Below are 23303 nucleotides of genomic sequence, written 5' to 3'. Positions count from 1 at the left end.
ATCTAAACCTCGCGACTTAACAGTGGAGGAATGCACATGACACTTGAGTCGTGATATCTGTCTCCAACTCTCTATTCACTGCCGTTTATTTTGTTATTGTCCGCGAGCGTTATCCATCTCCATGTTATAGACTTGAAGGACACAGCGAAGAAACACCCCTGAATGCGGAACAAGAGGTGCTTGCATGCTTTACTCATCCACATTTTCACTCAAACGTTATTTTTCTCACTCTTTACAGATTGAAAGTTTCCCAACTTTTCTACCAAAAAGCGCGCACCGGATAGTTGAAAATCAATTCTAAAAATGCAAAAGCTCCCTCTTGTGGAAGAGGTACCCCCCCCCCTTCAACACCATCCCCGCCCATGCTCTGTCGCTGGGCGTAGGCCCTATAGATATCAGTTTCAAATGACTTGATCAGTAAATGAATAAATCACACAAAATTCACAGAATTTAGTTTGTTCGGGCTCTTTCTTGCGACTTGAATACATACACAACGTCTTGTCTTACTGATTTGATTAAAATTTTCCAAAGTTTATATTCCCCCCAAAGTGTGCACAAGACTGTTTAATTTCATTCTAAAAATAATGCAAAACTTCCCTCTTCCTTGCGCCATGGAGGGGGAGGGGGTGGTTAACCCCTCCCACATCTTCCCCCGCTCGATCGCTGAGTTTACATACATTGTATTATAGGCCTAAAAATCCAAAATTTTCGAATATTTTGATCAGTAGGCCTATAGTGAGAAAATCACGCCACAGTTTCATTTTTTTTTTTTTAATCAAGTTCTTGTTTGCAACTTGAATAAATATCCATCGTATCATATTATGCTTTTTGGTTGAATATTTCCCAAATATTTCACAAAAAAGTGTGCACAGATAGTTAAATTCTTTTCATTAGCCCCCATGCAGTCACTTTATAACTTTAATTTGTTTGTTTGTTTGTTTGTTTGTTTTGTCACATTGTCATGTTATACTTGTCATACTATTGTTACATTTTTATGTATGCATGTTTTATCAAGCGAAAATAAATGAAATAGAATTCTAAAAATATAAAAGTTTTCTCATACGGTAGGGGAGGATCTCCCCTCCCACACGTGCCGATGGAGCAATATCATTTCCGGATTATGTGGGGAATGGATAGTAAAAGCAAGGAGCTTCAAACACATGAAGCTCCTCGGTAAAAGTAAACTTTTCTATTATGAGTTTTTCTGTATGCAGCAACTGCGATTGCATGAAATACTCAGTAAATTGAATTTATAATTTTTTTAATGTTCTTTACCTCGCGTAACTACGCGCTCCAGTTTACATGCGGGCACATTATCATTTTATTTTATGGACATTTTATCTGTAAATATGTTCCGACGTCGGCGACCAGCGCGTTCCGTGTACGAGGTCGAAAAGTTGTGCTGTGCACATCGTATTGCGCATAATTATGTATAGGTAAAGAGCCAAGAAACGATTGTTGGCTAGAATACTTTTAGTATCGCAAAGCGACGACGAACTGGCAGAGTGCTCTCAAACATGATATAGTGTTCAAGGGAGTGCTCACTCGTCTTGGTTGCTGTGTATGCACGTAGGATTGTAGCCCGTACGGCTTCCTCGAATCCAACGCCGCTACCTGGCCGCACGGCCGTACGTGCATACTGCTAGCTACAGCACTGGTAATGGTTATTCGGCACACCCATATCCATGCCATCGCAACCCAACGATCGTTTGTCGGAACGACGACGGGCGGGCGGTGCGGGCAGGTACTCTCCTCAGTGACCGTACCTAGTGAAGCGAAGTGCGTACTACTTGTGTGCCTGCTAACTGCCGGGAGAAAGCTTCCGCTAAATGTGGATGTTCAGTGTGTAGCGCTGGAGTGCTGCTGAATGGTAGTGAAATCAGTGTCTGCTGTGCTGCGTTACAGTACGCTGCCGTGAAATCCCGTTGTGAACCCAAATTCAGTTCCCGAGGAAACACCAAATCTTACAGGATGGCCGCTGAAATTCCTCTTTTGATGCGGCTGATGTCAGCATCTGTCATGGTAGCCAACAGAGCTGGTTCCATCGTGAGGGACATCATGAAAGCAGGAGATTTGGGCGTTGTTCTTAAAAATCAGGTGAGTGTGTAAATGAATGACTTTCGCACATCTTTCCACGTCTGCCTCCGACAACTCCGTTTGATACGGCAGTACCTCTCTCATCCCTCGCAGAGTCTGGCGTAGTGCGTCGATAGCTATAGCTAGGTACGGCACGGGCTACACTGCCAGTGCCACTATGCACTAGCTGCAGCTGGTGTACGTGACAAATGTTCGAAAGTCGTTCAACATTTGCGTGAGACATCATTCCGAGCTCATTACTCCTACGACTTGAAAACACTCGGCGGTATTTCACCATGTCCACCGGCTTGTGTGTTGTTTGAAAACAAAAGTATTACTCAACTTCCCTTGACTGTTTAATAATAATAGTGTACATGCGCCGCCATCATCATCATCCACCACAAACAGGCATCGGGCACCTCTATATTCATCACCACCATCATCATCACCACCATCATCACCACCACCATCATCACCATAAACCACCACCATCATTGTCGTATTGAAACCATGACCACAAGTTGTGGTCATGAATATGGTACAACCATCACCTTCATCACCATCATCATTACCACCACTATCATCTGTCATTCGTATTACCAGAACCACCACCATCATTAACATCATCACAAGCATCTTTTTGGTAACCCTAGCCAGATGTTCTTTTGATATCTTGATATCTTTAATACACCCATTTAGACTGCAGTGCAGAGGAGGCATAAAGTAAAGATAGGTTTTAGTGTTCTGCAAAATATAATGTTTTATCTTATTACTGTGAATTTTTTCATTGATCAGTTTGTTGCAGTTGGAAAGATGCAATCAAACATAGATCTAAGAAAATCAAAGTCAGTTATCAGTCAATCAGAATTGAGTATTCAGAAACTTATGTTCTATTTTTTTATTGTATGTTTGATCTCAACCCTTACAATATATGCAACAACAGGGCCAAGGTTCATTTTCACCTTTTAAAGGTTTGAGGAAATTGACCATTTTTTTTTCTTTGTTGTGCTATTTAAATTTAGTTCAGAAAGTCATCTCTTCTGTAAAACAGATGAGAGAACTATAGATGAAAAAATTCACTGGGAGGAAATTTGTGCAAATTTTGTACTCTACTGGAGGAGTATGACAGCAAAAATGACAACATCTATTAAAGGTGCATGGTCCCCGTGTTTTAGTCAAATGCGTACGCGGGTGCACGGCGCAAGTTTCCTATAGAGACCTACGCTATCGACTCCTCTTTAGCGCTTACGCTTTGGCCCACTTCCCCGAGTCCGAAGAAGTCCGATTCACTGTAGTCAGTGGTCGGATCACAGTTCGGCTCATGATTAGGCTGAGGGGGATGACAGCTTTAGCAAACTTCTTTTGTGACGTCATAATAACAAGCACATACATGTATGCACACACCCTGGCATTACTACAGATTGCGCGATGCGCAGAGAAGACAACAAAGGCAATGTTACTTAGCAACAGCTACGCACTTTACTCTTGATGACAGCTCAACTTCGGTAATCTTTGTATTAATGCTAACGGTGATCGGCAGTATCATCAACAGCGCCCTCTACACTACTGGGACTATGCCCCTTTAAATGACATGTACTGTAAAACATGATATATTCGCGGCATGAATTTTTCGCGAATTGGAGCGGATGGCCTTTTTTACGGCATGAAATTTTCGCGAACTGCCGCTGGCATTCAATGCAAATAGCGTAGACAAGAACTTTCGCGTGCATTTTAATTTCGCGAATCTTGGCACTCGCGAAATTCGCGAAATTAAAGTGCACGCGAAAATTCCTCGTTTTACAGTATATTCAGGGTAGATGGCCAGTACACAGAATACTTGTTATGCATTTTATACACTAGTAAGTGAAGTCTGTACAGGCTCTGGCCCATAGCAAATATAGATTCCATGACAATTTTGACATAAAAAGCAGCACAGAGCTTTGTATTAGGCGAATCAGTAATTCTACAACTTGCCCAGCTCTAACATAAGATAATTTGTGAAAATTTTTAGGGGTAAAAAGTGGCATTCACTGAAGTACAGTAGGTGCAATCCTGAATGGACCTTGAAATTTTCTGTCAGACCTGCCAGACGCTTCCTGTCATATAATATATGACAGTGTGACAGTGTATATTTTGTGAAAAATGATCCTTTCCAATATTATTGGAAAGGATAATTTTTCACAAATGAAAATGGTGCTCAATATGCAATGTTCCAAGACTTGGGACTTGTGATTACCTTATGGTGAAGCATAGCATTATATTACATGGGTTAGTCAAATGCCAGTCAGAGATGAAATGAACATTAACACAAAGTACTGTAAATGTGGAATATTCTGGTGAGCCATTTTTCGTGCTTGGCCGAGTAAGATGAATTTCGCGTGTTTTTGATTCTGTGGAAACGGAAAATATGAAATAGCATGACATGTATGTATAAAACAAACAAAATTTGTTTGCTTTTATTTTTACACTAGGTTCATGTTAAAGATATCTACTTTAACCGTAACTATACACAGCCCTGTTGCTGCACACAAGTGTTGCAACAGGGCTGTGACAATCAAGATCCAAGCAATCACCATATTCTGTAGTGAAAACCCGATTTTGAATTTATTACATCATATTTGTCACTCAGACCTATATGTGACCGTGCACCTCAAAACGAACATAAAGTCGCACACACTGATTTTGCGTGAGGACTGAAAATAAGTGAAATGGGTCAACCTAGCCGAACTTGACTTTTTCATATTTTCTGAAAGAGCGGGTCTTCTTTTACATTATACTAAAATTTGGTATCATAAAACGGGCAGGAAAGTGTGTTTTTTTTAGCAGTTTATCTCGAACATTTTTGGTAGAATAGTGTGATTAGGTGTGTCTTTAGAATCCCTTTTTCATTTCTGAAAAGCCTTGTAAACACTCTTCACTTTCAACTCTAATAACTTTTGAAAGGATAGTGCTACTGCTTTGAAAGTTGGCATTAATTATGGACAGAATGTGTTAATGAGGCATGCTTAATTTCAGTTTAATCTGATAATCCCTTCATTGTTGTTACTCTGGTGGTTTACTTCCTGTTTTTTTGTCCCATTCATCACACAGCCAGCACGGTTCGGTAAAGATTAAGTGCTTGAATAGACACTGTACTTAAGAGCCTCTTTTCTCAGTTCACACTTTTCCTGAATTTGTGCTTTCTTTCCAATATTTAGATAGGTTAGGAGAGTCCATTTGATTTGAGTTATATACATTATTTTAAAGCTTAAAGTCTGCTCTTTCAGAATATGGTCTTAACTAAAAAGTCATGTCTGGCGACTTTTTGTTTGTTTTGAGGTGCAGGGTCACATATATTCATTAACTTGATCTATTTAGCTGTGGGTTTTTTTTTTTTTGTTATCGATATCAAAATATTACACTATTTACAACTTACCAAAAACGAAGATTTAAATATCATACATGTACATGTATATGCTCAGTAATGGCAAAAATGATTCAAAATGTTGTTGCAGCACTGCAAAAAGTTTGACCATGCGGGCGGGACACTTAAGCAGCGTGTTCACGGAGAACTGTGGTTCCAGCTTCAAATTTGAGTAACGACATACTAGTACACTTGCACCAAGCTCTCATATTTGTGCACAATTTGCATCGTTCAAAGCTGAGACAGATGTATTTTGAATTGCGCAGCGATGGCGTCAGCTTATTGCCTTTTTTGCACAATGTATGTTGCATAAGGGCTCACTATGGACTGATATACCATGCTTACTGTATATAGTCCAAGCATTTCATTTCATGTTAGTAATTTGTAAAATTTGTGATAAGAATGTAGACATTTTCAACAGTTTTGTAGCTTTGCAGCTGTGTTTGAGGGGTCTAAGTAGGTTGGTGTATCGTAACTTGTCGGACGCCGCACGGCGTCATGTCGGGCTACTTTTACAATAGTGGAACATATGTGACCCGCTACAACAAAAAGGTCCTAAAGTCGCGCACGGTCGAAGCCGTGAAAATCGAGTTTGAAGTCAGAGCATCATAATTGGTCAAAACTTACGATTTTCTGATTTTGATATATTATTGGAGTCTAACATGTCTTCTATTATCTGTCGAAATTTTGAAGCAAAATGATGAAAGGAAAGACCAAAAAATAGCGTTTTTCTGGGCCATGTTTTTGGCGTTTCAACCAAGCAGAAACCGGTTCGAAAATTTGGATTGAGCGCCACAGACAGGCTCCACCCCTAACAACGACCGGAGTGATCTCATTGGTCAGTTTGCTGCTTGCCGCTAACCGAAGCGTGAAGCTCGCACACTGCCAAGTCGACTGGTGCGTGCGGGCGGGGTGCGCTATGCCCAGCCGCTTCTCCTGGCATCCTGGTCACTGATTGGTCGGTGAGGAGACCGCCGACGCTGTGCTTGAATAAGCATTTCGGGGGTTGCTAGGGTTTACCTTCTATTGTCCGGAGGTGAAAACTGACTACACGCCCCTTGATCGCGATTGCGTCGCAAGGAAAACTTTTAGGGCGCTTTTCTCGAAACAGTGATTTCCCATACGTCTCGACATGCTCTCTTTTAAACATCGATATCTCCGCACCCGATTATCTTCATAAGATGTGTTATACATCAATTTAAAGCAGAAAGATTAGGGAATTTTGTCATGCAATTTTCAAATAATCGACCTCACCCGACTTTAGGATCATTTTGTTGTAGCGGGTCACATATTATTATGTTTGTCCATGAACAGAATGGGTAAGCATCTCTTCATTTACCAGTGAACAAATAGTAGCTAGACCAATTGACAGAATGATAATATTTTTTGGAATATGAGATATGTTTTGTTGCAGTCTGTTGCAATGCTGAAAACAGACAAATCTGATGATTAGCATACTCCGGAGTCCATGCTCAGTAGAGTTTTCACAAGATAAGATTAAGTGCTCACGAATAGATTTAAAAAATCAACATTTAATGTGTATTCTATAAATGCTGAAGAGATTTTAGTACAGATGCTTATAAATATCATATTTGCATTGCTTGAAATACAACTGTCCTTATTTAAAAAAAAAATCTTTCATAATAAAAATATATTGAGAAGAGGCAGTATAGATGGAATAGTCAAAACTTGAATTTCTTTGTAATTATTTGCCACATTATGCCAATGGCCCAGTTTTGGACACCATAGTATGACATGTACAGTACTTACAGCATACAGGAAGAAGACAATTTGTGAACTTATTTCTCATATCCTACATATCATTTTCAGATTTCATTCTGTGCAAATACATGGCCTTACAAATTAGATTTACAGGTTATGTATGATTGAAACTCTTGTGGTTTGAAAAATTAGATGCATAATAAAAGACACATGAAACCAGCCCAAACAACAGTAATTTGGCAGTGTTGCTGGGTTCTAAAATAAGGAACATTTTATGATGTTCACAATATAATGCATTGTGGCTACATTTTTGATTGACATTTCTGCCTTAAATTGCTTTGACAGTATCCTCAAATTTTGCACATTCCAAACACAATTCATGGAGGTGTACAGTATGTATGTACCAGTATCCAAAACATGCAAAGTGAAATGTCAAAATTGAAATTCTAGAAATACTGTATAAGCTGTTATTTTCGCAAGGGTTTAATTTTCAGTTGGACTGCGAATTTAACAACATGTGAAAATGTCACCTTACGCTAAGGTAGTAGTGCACTTACGTAGGCCTCTATGTCAATTCGCGAAAACAACATCTCTCGGAAATATCTGTAAATTTAATCAGAAGGAGATAAGGAGTGGTTTGGATGAGACAATATTTCAACAAACTCAGTCTTTGGTTAATAATCAAGATCATCCATATTCAAAAAGGATCAAAATTCTGTCTTTGATCAATACTATTTTTTTGTCCTCATCTTTTTTTTTTTTTTTCATAGAAAGCCAATATTGTTACCAGTCTTCCCTTTTCAGTTTGTTTCATTATGCACCCTAGATTACTGACAGAAAGAGTAATGACATTATTAGAAATTGCAAAGAGGTTTTCATTTTCATTTAGACACCTGGACGTAAATAAAAATTTCCATTTTTTATGGACTTTTTTTAATGACTGTGAAAGGTTTCGTTGCATGTGTGGAGAAGAGATGACAACTCTGAAAAGTAGTCAGTTGCAATTTGCTGACAAGCAGATTTCCCCACATCAGAAATAAAAACCCAACAAAGAAGAGCTCTGTTGACATGTGAGATGTGGTAGATTCCAAAACTTATAGCATCAGTTGGGAGAAATCTAATTTTGTTGTTGGTTTTTTTTTTTCACCTTTGTAGGCTTTCTCTAGATGTTGTTAGGCAATAGTTTTAGGCAATCATTCACATGCAAAATGCTAAAAAACCACTTACAATAAACCATCTCCATAATGTGTTTTCTTCACTCTGCAAGTGTTTTTACCACAATTTTGTTTTGCTTTGCTTTTTCCCCTGTGAATGCTCTCTCACCTCTCAACTTTAAAATTTTAGGTTTTTGGTCACTTTGACCTAGTGCACTGTGTGTATGTACTGTACATACAAGCTTGAGTGTTGTATGAATGAAAAGCTTCTTTACACAGTTCATATCTCACATCTGTTCTAAGATTCTTTTCATTACCACAAAAAATGTAAAGGGCATGTAAACTATAATTTTGGAGATTTTTGTTGTTGAGAGTACAAAAACTAATAGCATGCAAACTTTAACATTTAAATAAAATTATCAAATTGGTAGTTAAAAACCAGGATTTATGTTGTGTTTTTAACAAAAAGTGTCATTTGCCATAGATCTAGATAGTCCTTATGCAAATCTTGTATAACACAGTTTTCAAAAATATCTTATCCAGTTCTGTCATAAGAATTTTAGATTTTGTATGCAAATATATTTTATACCATAACATTATTTTTGTTTGATGAATAGAAGCTGTAGAGACCATGTGATTTCTTGTCCACATAAGTACCAGAATTGCCCAAAGCCCTCCTATTCAAACATTGGTGCTTCCTTCTTCTCTTTTCGTTTCTTTTTAATGTAGGTTGATATGCACTGTTGTTACCTATCATTATGTAATATTTCCTTTCACAGTGACACAATCCAGACTTTATCTTGCTTGTTTAAAGGACAAGTCCACCTTCATATACTTGTGGATTGAGTGAATGCAACAATATTAGTAGAACACATCAGTTAATGTTGGGGGAAAATTGTGCAATCTGTTCAGTACAGTGTATGATGTCACATGCGTACAACCTGGTACAACAATATTTATATGGAAAATATAAAGAGAATTTCACAAAATTTTACTTTTTTAAAGAACTGTACATTTCCTTGACTCATCACTGATGTATGTAAAGGGTAATATTATTCCCCCTTGCCTTCTGAAAGAGAGAAGTCAAGTCTTCTTGTATTATGCGAGAAAAGTGAAAATATCTTGAATTTTTGTTATTTTTTCTTTATATCGTTGTATACATGTGACATCACAAGCTGTAGTAGTCTTCTCATCCAGCAGTGACTAAGCAGAAACTTCAAAAATTCATAACTTTTAAACGGATTGTCCGATTTTCCTCAAACTTTTGCTGATGTGTTCTATTAATGTCGCTGTATTCACTCAATCCACATGTCTAGAGATGAAGGTGAACTTGTCCTTTAAAGAGACATGCTGACATGGTGTTAAAAACAAAATGAATGCTGAATTGTGATGGACTCTGCATGGTAAAGTTGGCAGATTTCTAATCACCATCTTGAATGATGACGTCGTAACTATGGCCAGGTTAAGTTGTCAAGACATTATCTTGAACTTATGCATTAACCCATTGAGGGCGGGCTGATTTTGCTACAAAACACATTTCCCATAGACACCTGCCCGAGTATACTCGAGACTAGTCTTCAGCAGGTTAAGTTTGATATTATATTGTTGGCTGACAACCAGAAGGGCTTTATTACAATTTTGTTTTTTCTTTTTAGTATCGAATTACTGGTATCATGTTGGAGAGCTGGATCTCTGTATCAATTTTGAGTTATTTTCATTTTCAGTAAAATGTTAAAAATCAAAACCACAAGGGTGCTGTTTTACCCAATATTTGCAATATTGCTTAGAAATGTACCCTCTTTTTATTAGATAATATTTTTACTTCATGAAATCTGATTGTTTCGTATTTATTTATTCTCAAATCTCAGAATGAGATAGCGCCCTTCTGGTTCTCAACTGACGATGTGTTCCATTTTGTAATTGCAGCCTATCCAGACAGTCTCATTGTAAACAACCTTTCTGTTGTGTCATATTTTTCATTGTGTGTATGGTGAGGCCTCGTAATAAAGTAACATGGCTGATAAATATTGTTTCAGGGAGCATCTTCAGCGGGATGCAGGTGATGCGGTCCTACTGGGATCCGTCTCTGACGAACATGGTATGTTTGCCGAGAACCGAGTGAAGAAAGTTGTCCTCGTGTAACATGCACCAGTATAGCACTAAAGCACATTCAACATCAAGAGTAGATCAGGCAGTACTCACTCACTTGCCCCACAGGGAGCCTATGGGCAAGGGCCTTATTGAACAATATGTGCTTTGAACAGGTAATGGCCGTTCATTTTACTTGTCCAGTAGTACATGTAAGTGTAGTTACCCATGGCAAACAGGGCATGTGGGTAAGGTGATAGAACACACTGCTTTATTGCTTTCAGGTTGGTTTTTACTTCTTTTATTTATCTTTTCATCACCATGTATAGAGTTTGTGATTTTATTTTCTGCTTGAGTACTGACTGACATGTTACTCACAGATCAAAATCTGAACAGAAAAATCCATCTTATATGCTTAATCTACTTGATAGCTGCAAAATGTAATATTGAGATTATCAAATAGTTCATTCTGTTGGAAAACAGGCAGACATTATTCCGAGAAGAAAAAAGAAGACTGTTTCTATGACATACATGCTTTTCAGTAGCGTTATAACCTAAAACACTTCTTGACATTTTAGATGTAGACTGATTATGCTGCCTACCACAGAAAGTGTGGATGTATAAAGCATAAAGTATGTTTACCGGTAATCAAGATTAAACATAAAACTGGACACATCAGAATATGCCAAACCCTGTATTGTAAAGAAAAAGCTTGAATGCTTTAATACCAGAACAAACCATACTTGTTTCACTCACAAATTGATGAGTAGAATTGATTTTCTTATGATAGGAGATTGATAACTCTGATTTTTGTTCACGAAGAAATGGTATCAACAGACTGGGGTCTAAAAAGGTGATACATAATTCTCTTATCTCTTATAGATATATTCTCTCCCTATATAGACTTGAGAATTAACATACAAAGAGCGATGCATGACACTGAACAGGTTACAGATCTTTTTTTGTCAGAGTCTTCATTTATTTCCTGATTTTGTCTCTTTCTATTTTGGCTCATTCTAGGACCTCTCCCTCATTCCTCTTTTGTTGCCTCTTACCTGTTTTACGTCAGATATTACTGTGAACGTCAGAGTTTTCCTGGAGCAAAATAATGATAATTGCAAATTGAGCGAGTGATTTGGATTTCAACGCACTGTTGATAGAATGCTTTTTTTTTCTCTCTGTCTTTCTTTCTCTCTGATGTGAAAGAGGGGTTTTACCTGCCCAGGAATTTTTAAGTTTTTGTTCCCATGCTGCTCATCAAAGTTTTATATAGCATCAACTTTGAAATGTTCAGCCTGCAAAGATCCTGTTAAATATGGATTTCATACAGATTTATGTAATCAATATAAATGAAACAAGTTTTTTGAAAGTGCATATTTATGTTGATACATGTTTTTCTGTGCTGTAGATCAGATGTTCTTCTATTCAAAGGGGAGGGAAAGGGATCAAACAAATCATTTACTACTTTTAGACAAGCAATCTCATCTATTTCTCTCTAAAGAAACTTGGTGAGCTGAAATTCACTTTCTGATAGTTCGATATATAACACTTTTGACAATTTTTGCTTTATCACCAGTAGTTGCAAAATTTAAATATAGAAAGCTGAAAAATCTGAACATTTTAAAGTACCAACGGGCATTTGAGGCATGTGGGGAACCTGTGCAAATACTTTCCCTTTGTTAAAGAAAAAAAAAAGCCGCCAATGCATTGTGTACTAGGCAAATATTTTTGTGTGCATTTTTTGGCTCCTCACAAAATTTGTGAAAGTTTCATGCACACAAACATATCTTGTTTTACAGTGTATGATGTCATTGGTCATGTGATCTGAACAAGAAGACATGCTATTTTATCGGATTTCTAAAACTTCATCAAGGTTTGATAACATCGCAAAAGGAAGACTACCTGTATGAATAAAACAGAATGCATATTGCCAAGCAAAAAAACAAAACAAAACACACACACAAAAAAAACAACAACAATAGCCTTTTGACCAAAGAGGACAGGTCTTTAAAAATGACAGCAGTGTGAAAAGAAATAATTTTATTTGTTTCTAGAATAACATGAACTTGGTGTCTACTGATATCCGTTGCAGCATAAAGAAATTTCATGGGATTTCATTAAAGGATACCTCCCTGAAAATGTAATCCAAGGAATTGCAGCAGCTGTAATCAGTGCATTTTTTTGTGATGAAAGTATAAAGATCTGTGTGGTGCTTGTAGTAGTATGGCAGGGAATATTTTGTTCATGTTATCAGAGTGAAATCAAATCTCCCAAGATGTGTCAATTTATAATTTCTATGAAAAATCTGCTTCTCATGTGTAGAGCTTTGAGCTATTTAAAGCATGATAAGAAGAAAACTAACACAAAGGCCATCTCTGCAAGGTTTAGCATTTTTTTTAATGAGCTTTTTGTATGACACTTTAAAACCAATCATACTCTGACAGTATGATGAGATAAATTGCCCTCAGAGGGAAAATTGCAAAAATTGTCTGTTTCAAGGGCTAGGAAAGAAAAGGGACAGTCCCAGCATTTGTGTTTTTTTATGGACATAGTCCCAAGTTCTCTATGACATAATTCAAGGGCAGGTATCTTGGAGACGATCTTTCACAAATTGCTTGCAGCCTTCTGACAAAATCACAGTATAGGGTATCTGAGAGTTTCTTTTCGAAAGAAAGGTGTACAAGAGGCTGCGGGAGTAAGCTTAGTTATGATGTCATGGTGCCTGGAATCAAAGAGGTCTGTCCAGGGTTCATGAGCATTGTCTTTGAAAGAAAGAAGTTTAAAGACTATGCATCACCTTTAGAAACATCATGAAATTCTGCGTGGTAAAAGAATAATGTCTCGTAACATTGTGGTTACCTTTTCTTTTTTTGTACAAATAAATTTTCTGGAAGTCTAGTATTTCTGCCCCTCCATCATAGCAAAGTTTCCAGTTTTATTATTCTTAGGGAAGGTCTGAATTACCAGCTGTTGAAAGGATTCTATCAGGGTTGCAAAAGGGACACATAAACTTCAAATGATCATCATCTTTTGATCACTCAGACCAGTGTTAGGGAGCTTTAGATTTGTGATGTGAACATTTAAGACAACGTTTGCATTGGTCATTCTCCTCTCTCCCTGCGTCATGTTGCAAAGTAGCTTTAGATTACGCAAGGATGCATCCTATAGAAAGTAAAATGGCACCCCATAAGATCATTGCATCAAGTAGCTCTCGGCAGAGTGAATTTGAGCGGATGCAAAAATGGCCCAGAACAGACCGTGCAAACTCGGACAACGTGAGGTTGATTTTTATAAGGAAATTGAACGGATTGTCCGATATTTCTCAAACTTTCACTGATGTGTTCTACTAATATTGATGCATTTGCTCAATCCACCTATCTACATATGTATGAAGTTGAACTTGTCCTTTAAGAAGAAGTAAACACTTAAATGTAGCTTGTAGAGAAAGATCAATAAAGCTGTTCCTTTCGGTTATTCATGGGTACTGTTATGTAATTTTAGCCTGAAAACCTTGTTTCTTCTAGCAAGAAGTTTGCTTTAGTTATATGTTTTTATTTTCTTTCAAGAAGTGTTTTTCTTGTTTCATTGTGAGGATAATTTCTGTTGTCTGCACATAGCTGAAATGCATGTTACAAAAGGCATAGGGATGCACACCAAAATCAAAGTTGAAACAGTATCTCCAGGATTTAATACATGTTTGACTTTGCACATTTCCCACGCTGTCAGGTCTTATTTAAGATCAAAGTCACAGATTAAAGATTTCACATACATGTACAAATGTAATGCACATAATGTATTTTTGACACTGAAAATAGTCACTTATTCCCATATGGAGTAGCACTGTCAAATTAACATTGTTTGGGGTACTTTTTGCTGTTACTATGCATGAGATTTCTTCAAACCAGAAGAGTTTCAATCTTTATCTCATCTGTATGGCTTTAAAGGGTGTGTACAGTACTGGACGAGGTGAGGATTTAGCTTTTAACGTTTTGCGAGATATTCAGAAACCACTCTATGAGATGTCGAAGAGCATGCAATTCTAAGGGGTATCAAAAGTTTATGTGATGAAAATCGGTTTTGAAATGGCTGAGATATCCGAAAGACAAGGTGAAACAAAGAGATCCTAATAAAAGGCATGGCCTGTCGCCTTTTATTATCATCACTTTTTTTTTGGATATCTCAGCCATTTGAAAACCAATTTTCATCAAATGTTGAATCCTTCTTAAAATTACATGCTCTTTCAAATTTCATAAGAGGTTTCTCATTATCTCACTTAGGAATGTTATAAACCTGAATCCCCACTTCAACCTGTACTGTACAGTCCCTTTGAAGAGGAATTCCAGTCCAGTTACAAGTCAATTTGAGAAGAAAAAATAGACTTTTATGAGTGCAACAGTGGAAATTTAATCAAAATTGGATAAAAATTAGTGGAAATTGTAATTTTGTGAGATTTCCCTAATTTCTGCATTGTGTACAGTTGATGTGAATATGAATGAGTGAGCTGATGATGTCACTTTACAATTTGTCATCGATCATGTACAAAAAAAAAAGTGGCAAAAATTTGATGTTTCTATTTTTTAAGTGTAAATCATGATGTTATTCCTGTCTGAATAACTTCAGAATAATATTCAGTCAGATATATCAGGATTTGAGACTTGGGTGTAATTGGGTTTGAATGAAAAACTGGAAATTTCAAAATTGTATGTACAAACTATATGGCAGGTTATGAGGGGATGGCATCCTCACTTCATTGTATTCATTTTGACTATTCAAGAAGTGTTCCTGGAAAAAAAAAACATTATTGAAACTTAAAAATGTCATAACTTCCTTATTTTCATCCCATTTTGATAAAATTTACATTGTTGTGTTGAGAAAATTTTACTCCTTTTTGATCCGACTAACTTTCCAGTGAACCGGAATTCCCCTCTAAAGCCACTGTTTACCATTGGGAGCAGTGATTGAAAAAAATTTCAAATTAACACATGTATAGTTCAGTTGTATCCCCCCAAAATCCTACCATATAATTTGGCAGTAAAGCCACTAATATAAGGAGATATCAATTTTTTTTTTCCAATAAACCGTAATTATAGATGGTTTATTTTAGAAACAATTGTAATAAAACTATTGTTCACATTTCTATATTTAGCAAAAAATTACTTAACATCGATTATACTGATTAACATTTTTTTGCATTGGTTGTTTCTATTCCTAACTCTTATTTTAGAACTATTTTGAAGCACTAAAGCTGTATTTTTTTGCCATAGATCTGCAGATGAAAATAGTGGCTTTAATCCAACCCCATGGTGTAACAACGGGAGTACAATGTTGCATTGGGCTTATGCAGGGCTCGACACTAACGGTGGCCCGGTGTCCCGGGGCCACCAAAATCGCAAGTCGGGCCGCCAAAATTTCAGAAACGAAGAATTTGGTGGCCTGATCGGGCCACCAAAAAAGGTCGGATGTTTGCCTTTGGGCCACCAAAAATAAAAGTTAGTGTGGAGCCCTGGCGTATGGGAAAGTAGCTATTTGAGGCATGCTGTAACATTTCCATTGGGATTTTGGGTATTCACTGCAGATTACATGTACTTGCAGGGAATCAAATCTGATGATTTAAATTATTTGAAATTAGTGCACAAACTGAATGCTGCACATTAAGTGCCTGTTACACTTGTGATGTCCAAAGATAAGGGCAAGATAGGGCTAGTATGAGTGTATAGTGTACTATAGCAAAGAAAATCTTTGGAGTTTTGACCCAATTTCCACTCTCTCCTCCCATATATGGTGAATGAAAGATTTCAGTGATAAAGAATGCCACAGCTGTATTTGAAACAATCGTTAATCTCAGTTTCTGACCTGAATTGTATAATGGTATTCAAGCATTTGTATGAATAGGGGAGAATGACTGCTATCATTTCTCACTCTATGGATAACACATTACCTACATCTCAGCCACACAGTAATTTGGTCACATGTCTCTAATTTTGCCCAAAATGACAGATTGTAACACGACCTACCAGCCATCTTGTTTACCTTATCCTGTCCATGCAACTTCATGCTTGTTTTTTATAAGAATTTAGATTCAAAGTCTTGTTTTAAAGAAAGCATATCTGAGAAGAAAATGTTTTAAGATGTTCAAAATTGTTGATTTATATGTAATGACCTCTTCTGTGGGATTGTTTGGCCTTGCATAGCTGAAAATTAGTTCAACTTTCCAGTCCAAGGAGGCTAAAATGTTGCACACACTTGTGCTTAATTAAAGGGGAAATTCTGCACCAGTCAAAAAAAAAAATTGTTTAAAAAGAAAGTAAAATCTTGTTAGTGCAACAGTTAAAATTTGATCAAAACCAAATGAAAATTAGGGAAGTTATGAAATTGGAAAGATTCAGAGTTGATTTTTGCAAAGCAGTTCTTCAACAGTTGATATGAATATTCAATAAAATATGAGCTCATTATGTTATCAATTTACAATTTTCCATTGATCGTATCACACACAAACACACACAAAGAAAAAAATGATGAAAATTCAGTTTTCTGCCATAAAAATGTAAAACAATTTCTAACTGAATAACATGAGAATAGTGATCAGTCATTCAGATATTATGTATTAGAATTTTTAGACTTAGGCATATTGCATTTGAAACTTCAGTATTTTTTGTACAGACTAATGGTATTATGGCTAGTTGTGAGGGGCTGTTACCAATTGCTCATTTGCATACAATATACTGTACGAGCTGAAATTTTCGCGTACAGATATTTTCGCAAATTGCTACTAGGAAAACATTTTCACGTGTTGTTAATTTCGCGGTAGCGAGGTCTAACTGTGCTTATCTGTTCGCACATTGTTTTTTTTTCGTGTGTTGTTATTTTCGCGATTCAAAGGCGATTCGCAAAATTCGCGAAATAAAACCACCGCGAAAATTTCAGCTCGTACAGTATTCATTTTCACTGTTCAAGAAGTTCTAGGTGAAAATTAGTGAAAGTAATAACTCATAACTTCCTTCATTTTTTATCAGATTTTGCTCAAATTTTCACTGATTTTACTCATAAAATTGTATTCTTTCTCATCTGTTTAATTCTTAACTGTGCAGAAATTCCTCTTTAAACATATGTTGAATATGTACAATATGTACAAATGTACATCAGTACATGACTGTTGGAGGGTTTGTCAGAACTTAGTTCTTATCTTTACCTTTTCAGGTGCATTTATATGATTTGATGTCCTCTTTCTTTTGATTTTGAAACGTGTACAGAATTTTGCATTTTCTCTACACCAAAATTATGCATGAGTCTTCATCAGAATGGACATCTTACCTTTGAATTTAGTTGTCGAATTTGAGTCTTAAGTCTTATTAAAAGAAAATACATGATCAAGAAAGGTTGTGACAAGAAAATATTGCCAAGACTGTGCATTTCATGCTGTTATATTTCAGATATATTTCATAAAGGTACACATACAATTGTATGTATATACAACTTACGTTCAAAGTGGTCTTGTGCATACACACACACTTTGTTAGTGTCATTTTGATATCATCTGCATGTATTGGGTGAAGTTTGAGTAATGCTTGTCCACATTATTAAAAAAAAAAAGTGTTTGATATTTGCATGCAAAGCAAGATTAAGAAGAAAACTTGACCAGTGACTCTTGAAATATCTCTATGAAACCAAAACTACAGTTTGATGTAGAATATACCATGTACGTCATCATTTCCATGATTCATAGACTCAAAGAAAAGATGAAAAAAATCTTGAACTGTAGAACCTTGGGATATATCCTTAAAAAACATGCTGCATGACCATATTCAATTTTGCATCATTGTAATACCATTCAAGGTCCCCGAAATGCAATTTTGTATTGACTTCTGATAAATAATATATTATTTGAATAGATCTTCAGATCACAAGCTCTACTCCTGAAAAATCCATTGAAGATCATGCTTTTTGTGGTGTCCTTGCCAAAATAAGCAACAATACCTATTGGCATGCACCGTGCAAGTGTACCAACTCACATTAGCAAGACAGGTTTCATAATAGTCACCCACTCCATACACAACTTGCTGTAGGTTCAGTGGTGGAACATTTTGACAGGGCAACAACTAATTTTAATTGAAAGATTCTGAGGTGTTAGTCAGTGAAACCTGTATTGCTATTCTGAGTTTATAATGCACTAGTCAAGGTGATGTCTAGGTGATATGTTCAGTTAATGTAATCACTTTGCTACTAGCACAGCAAAACAACAACACACCAAAAATGTGAGGGGATAAACACTCTATAGGGTAGGCCTGGTATCATCACTAATTAGTCAACTCATCAGGGGAATTGATTTCACAAGTTGATTAAGCATGAATGCCATTAAAGGGAAATATTTCAGCCTGGGTACTGTAGTTCCTTGCTGTAACAGTCAAACATGGAATGATGTTGATGCCGGTGGTAATAAACTATCAGAAGAACAGCTGTGGCATATGGGGGAGTTCGCAGCAATTCCACGACTTGAACTCAGACTGGGTATTCCTGCCAGTGCCAGAGACTGTGCATAACAGCACAGCTACTTATCATGATGTTTCTGATGTGAATTCTCAACGGAGGATAGTTTTGTCCCCCTCCAGCAAACCTTTTCAGATTTGCCAGTCTGTACATGTGGTGACCTGACCTTAGTCAGTGAAGTTCATATACTCTTATTACTTCCAGTCCAAAGAAAAAGTGAAGTTTAATACAACCATTCATGCCCATTCTTTTAGACTGCTTTGACACACACATTCCACATGAAATCTTGTGAAGTTTAATACAACCATTCATGTGCATTCTTTTAGACTGTTTTGACACACACATTCCACATGAAATCTTGTGAAGTTACAACCATTCATTTCCATTCATTTAGACTGCTTTGACACACACATTCCACATATTTTGTTTTGTTTTTTCTTAATTTGTTTTTTGTATTGATAGGCGGCATTGATCTTAAATTTCATTACATTTTTTTGTTGTTGCTGGTGGTGTAGTTCACTGGTAATCCATTATAGAACCACAGAGTAATGTCTAAAAACCACTTGTTTAACCCTGCTTTGTGATAGAGAGAGAGAGAGAAAAAAAAAAAAAAAACTAGAGAGAAGGAGGAGATCAACTGAATTATGTGCAGTGAAAATATGATGAAGTTGTATGCCACTTTTCTACACATAGAGCCTCTATATTTGTAAAATCACCAGATGTCAACTGTAGGCAGGTAATACTTTCTTCACTAAGCATAGAACTGCACTGTCATGCAGTAGCCTTTAATTGTCTGTCTGTGCTCTAAGGAGTGAGACTTTATTTCAACAAGCCCCTCCCCCCCCCCTTTCCAACAAAGGTTAAATCTAGGCACGTATACATGTTTGCCAACAGATCTAACATGTAAAAACCAAAAAAATACTTCAATACACTAAGGGACATAGGTCGGGGCATTAAGCACACACTTGCTTAGCTCGTCTTGAATTACACTCTATGCTGTGGAGTACCAGTTCTTTTGCGACGGAGACTGCCAGCATTTTGTGTCTGGAGCAAGAGCAGGGTATATAGTCCAGAGGTGGGCGAGGGGAGTGTCTGTATTTAGCGTGTGCTCATCTGATCAGGACAGCCACACTGCAGTGTCCCGATAAGTTGTTCTCCATCTTACCTCACAATTCACACATCAATAGTGAGATTTCTCCTACCTGTGGTAAATTGTTAGCTCTACCAGGATGTCGGGAAAGGCGGAAACTCCTCTCATAATCCAGGTGATGTCGGCTTCGGTGGCTATCGCTAACCGGGCGGGTTCTATCATAAGAGACATCATGAAAGCCGGAGACCTTGGTGTCGTACTCAAGAATCAGGTAAAGTTTACAGGGAGAGCTTCGGCTCCTGGAGTCAAATCGGCTCTGGCATGCTTGCCAGTCGACAGTTGAAGATGACTTTGGATTGTTGCTGAATGAGTAGAAAGCTGAAAGAATGGTTGCCATGCACTCTTTCTTAACCAGTCTGCTGGGCTAGTATTGAAATGAAATATTAGGTGTGACTTCCCCACTTTACCCTACTAACAGCGTGCATGGATGGTGATAAGAAACATGACATGAAAATGTTGTGGAAGGAGGATTTTGAAGAGTAGTCGTGAGTGATGGGTATAGAAGTAGCAAATGTCGACTTTCCTTTATTGCTGCATTCCTGGTAACTATATCTGATCTTCAAAAAAATGAATGTCAATTCAGTTGGAAATTCATGGCTGATACCATTTCACAGTGCCAACTGTTACTGTTATGCTGCTGGATTAATAGAAAATGCTGGTTTTCCAAATTTGTATTCCTACACATGTCATTTGCAGAAAAGGTAAAAGTAGACCTACTGTTTTTCTGCATAAAAAATACACCTTTTCACACCACAGTGCTGTTTGCAAGGTTGGCATCCCTATAGGCGTGAGCTTTCAATTGCGTGGATATATCATGGATTGTCCAGTGCTGAAGTCATTGATTCCAAACTGAAATACATGCTTCAAGAGATACAATGATTGTTGGTCCATAGTGGCAACGGAATAAATGTGTTGAAACTGGACAGGAATACTACATCGCAGTCCTAGCAGTTTAAAAGTGGCGTACTACAGCAAGCAGTTATTCTGCTATGAATCCTTCAACATTCAAGGAAGATGGTGAAAAATGGCACTCTAAAAAAAAATCACATTCAAATGTCTGCATTTTGATAATTTGCATAGAAATCCAACTTTTTTCAGGATTTTGTTGTTACTATGTTTCGTCTTACAGCTACATATCAATTTCAGTATCAAAAATTTACCTGTAGAACATAGTTATAACCCTGCCATAATTGTAGAATTAGGCACACGTGCAGAAAATTCATGATAAATGATAAAAAGGAAGCGGTAATAGTATGTCAGGCATGTTGATTGTTGGTACTGTTTTGATATTGTTACTCTGCAAGTGAAACCACAGAATATACTTAATCAGGCAGCTTCAGTGGTAATATTGTGGTCATGAGACATTTTCAGAAACACACTATTTGATGGGAGATCTTCTTTAAACTCCATGTATTATGTCATTTTTTTTTTCAGGTAATTTTACTTAGACAACCTGTAATAGCTTTAACTGAAATAGGCTCTTACATGATTTATAGAGTAGTCATTGATTGTGAATGTTAATACATCTAGAATGACTATATTGACTTTCATGAATGGCAATTTTAAAATTGGTGCTATTTTATGTCATTTTTGCTCTGGAAATGCATCTAAAATCATGTTCTGACTCCTGAAAACTGAATCTGGAATAAGTCTTTTCATTTTTTTTTTCCTGGCTTTCGTTATTCTCTTTGTCTTATCAGCAAGTTCTATGATAACTCAGGAACTTTGTTGTGTTATCATATATTACAGTCTAAAAATAATTATAATGTCCTGCTAGGTTATTACTTCATATCACTTAGTCTTATCAGGATGGTTGTAGGTGATCTGACCTCTAATATTAACTTATTAAAATTTTGCTAAGTAGTACAATTTGGCAATGTCTAATCTTCTAGAGTCAATTTGCCCGAGCTGATATCTGTCCTGCTAATGAACTTGCTCACGATAGAAGGACTAAAGTACAAGAGAAATACAAGCATGGACTCAAAGGCTATTACATTTATACATGTGAAGCATGTACATCCATATGTACGTGCCTTGGGAATAACCCACTGCAGCAGTGACCTACACCTAAATGCAGCCTTTTTTGTTCTCTCACATGCAGTTTATTGCTCTATTACTAATTACATGATGATGATGATGATGATGATTATAATGTGTGATATACTTTAATATTTTGAAAGAAATGAAATAGCAAATACCAGGAATGATTTCCCCAATTTACTTCTGATCCCATAAATAGTATTCACATGTGTAAGACATGTTTCATGAAATAACTATTCAAATGTAACCCCAGCTTTATCAGTCAAAAAAGGATGCCCCCCCCCCCCAGAAAAAAACAAACAAAAACAAAACAAAAACAAAAACAAAACAAAACAAAAACAAAAAATATGTCGTATTGGTGCAGTCATACAGGGAAAACATATCAGAAATATGTGATAGTGAAACATTGAGAAACATTTGCATATATCCTGTTATGTGATAATTGAATGATGAAAGCATGTTAGGACTCATAAGATAGGAGAATTGTGTTAGCATCTTAATGGGGAATAATACCCAAATATATGTGGATTGAATGAATGCAGCAATACTACCAAATACATCAATGAAGTTTGAGGAGAATCAGGCAATCCATTCAAAAGTTGTCCATTTTCAAAGTTGGGGAGTGCTCCTGTCGCTGGATGAGAAGACTTCAACTGATTGTGACATCACTGTAGGACAACAATATAAAAAGAAATATTTCAAGAGAATTCCACAACATTTCATCATGCTAGAAAAATAGAATTGTGTTCAATTCTCTTGATATTTTCTGTAAATCGTTGTTCTGCAGTGAAATCACAAACTGTTGTAGTCCTTTCATCCAGCGATGCCAACATCAATATTGTGAAAATTCATCAAACTTTTTACCTGATTGTCTGATTTTTCCTCAACTTTCACTGATGTGTTCTAAATTCACTTGATCCACATGTATATTTATAAAAATGTATGTAATTGGGTAGACCTATCATTATCACAGGCACACTTCAAAGCTATGAGACACAAACAAAATGTGCACAGTAAAACTATACTTCACTCTCTTCTCTACTCATATCGTTAGACACTGTTGTATGCACATTACATGTAACTAATACCCTATCTGTATTGTATGAGATTATTCCTCATGTAAGTTTCAGTACAATTATGATATTTCCCTCTAGTTTTGACAAGGCCTGTATGGTATGCACTCACA

The 23303-nt window shown here is 36.7% G+C and overlaps 1 protein-coding gene across 1 annotated transcript in view; it reads left to right on the top strand.

The window, feature by feature from the left end:
- Positions 1-1900: 1900 nt before the first annotated feature.
- LOC140231901 (3'(2'),5'-bisphosphate nucleotidase 1-like) overlaps positions 1901-23303 on the top strand; it is a 50553-nt gene continuing 29150 nt past the window's right edge. Inside the window, exon 1 of the mRNA XM_072312056.1 lies at positions 1901-2097. Within this exon, the coding sequence (XP_072168157.1) occupies positions 1972-2097 (126 nt within the window). The 5' untranslated portion in view covers positions 1901-1971. The remainder of the gene's footprint in view (positions 2098-23303) is intronic.

This window comes from Diadema setosum, chromosome 1 (genome assembly GCF_964275005.1).
Source record: "Diadema setosum chromosome 1, eeDiaSeto1, whole genome shotgun sequence".
NCBI lineage: Eukaryota > Metazoa > Echinodermata > Echinoidea > Diadematoida > Diadematidae > Diadema > Diadema setosum.
Note: the sequence above shows the minus strand (reverse complement) of the source record. Positions and strands in the feature narration are given on the sequence as shown.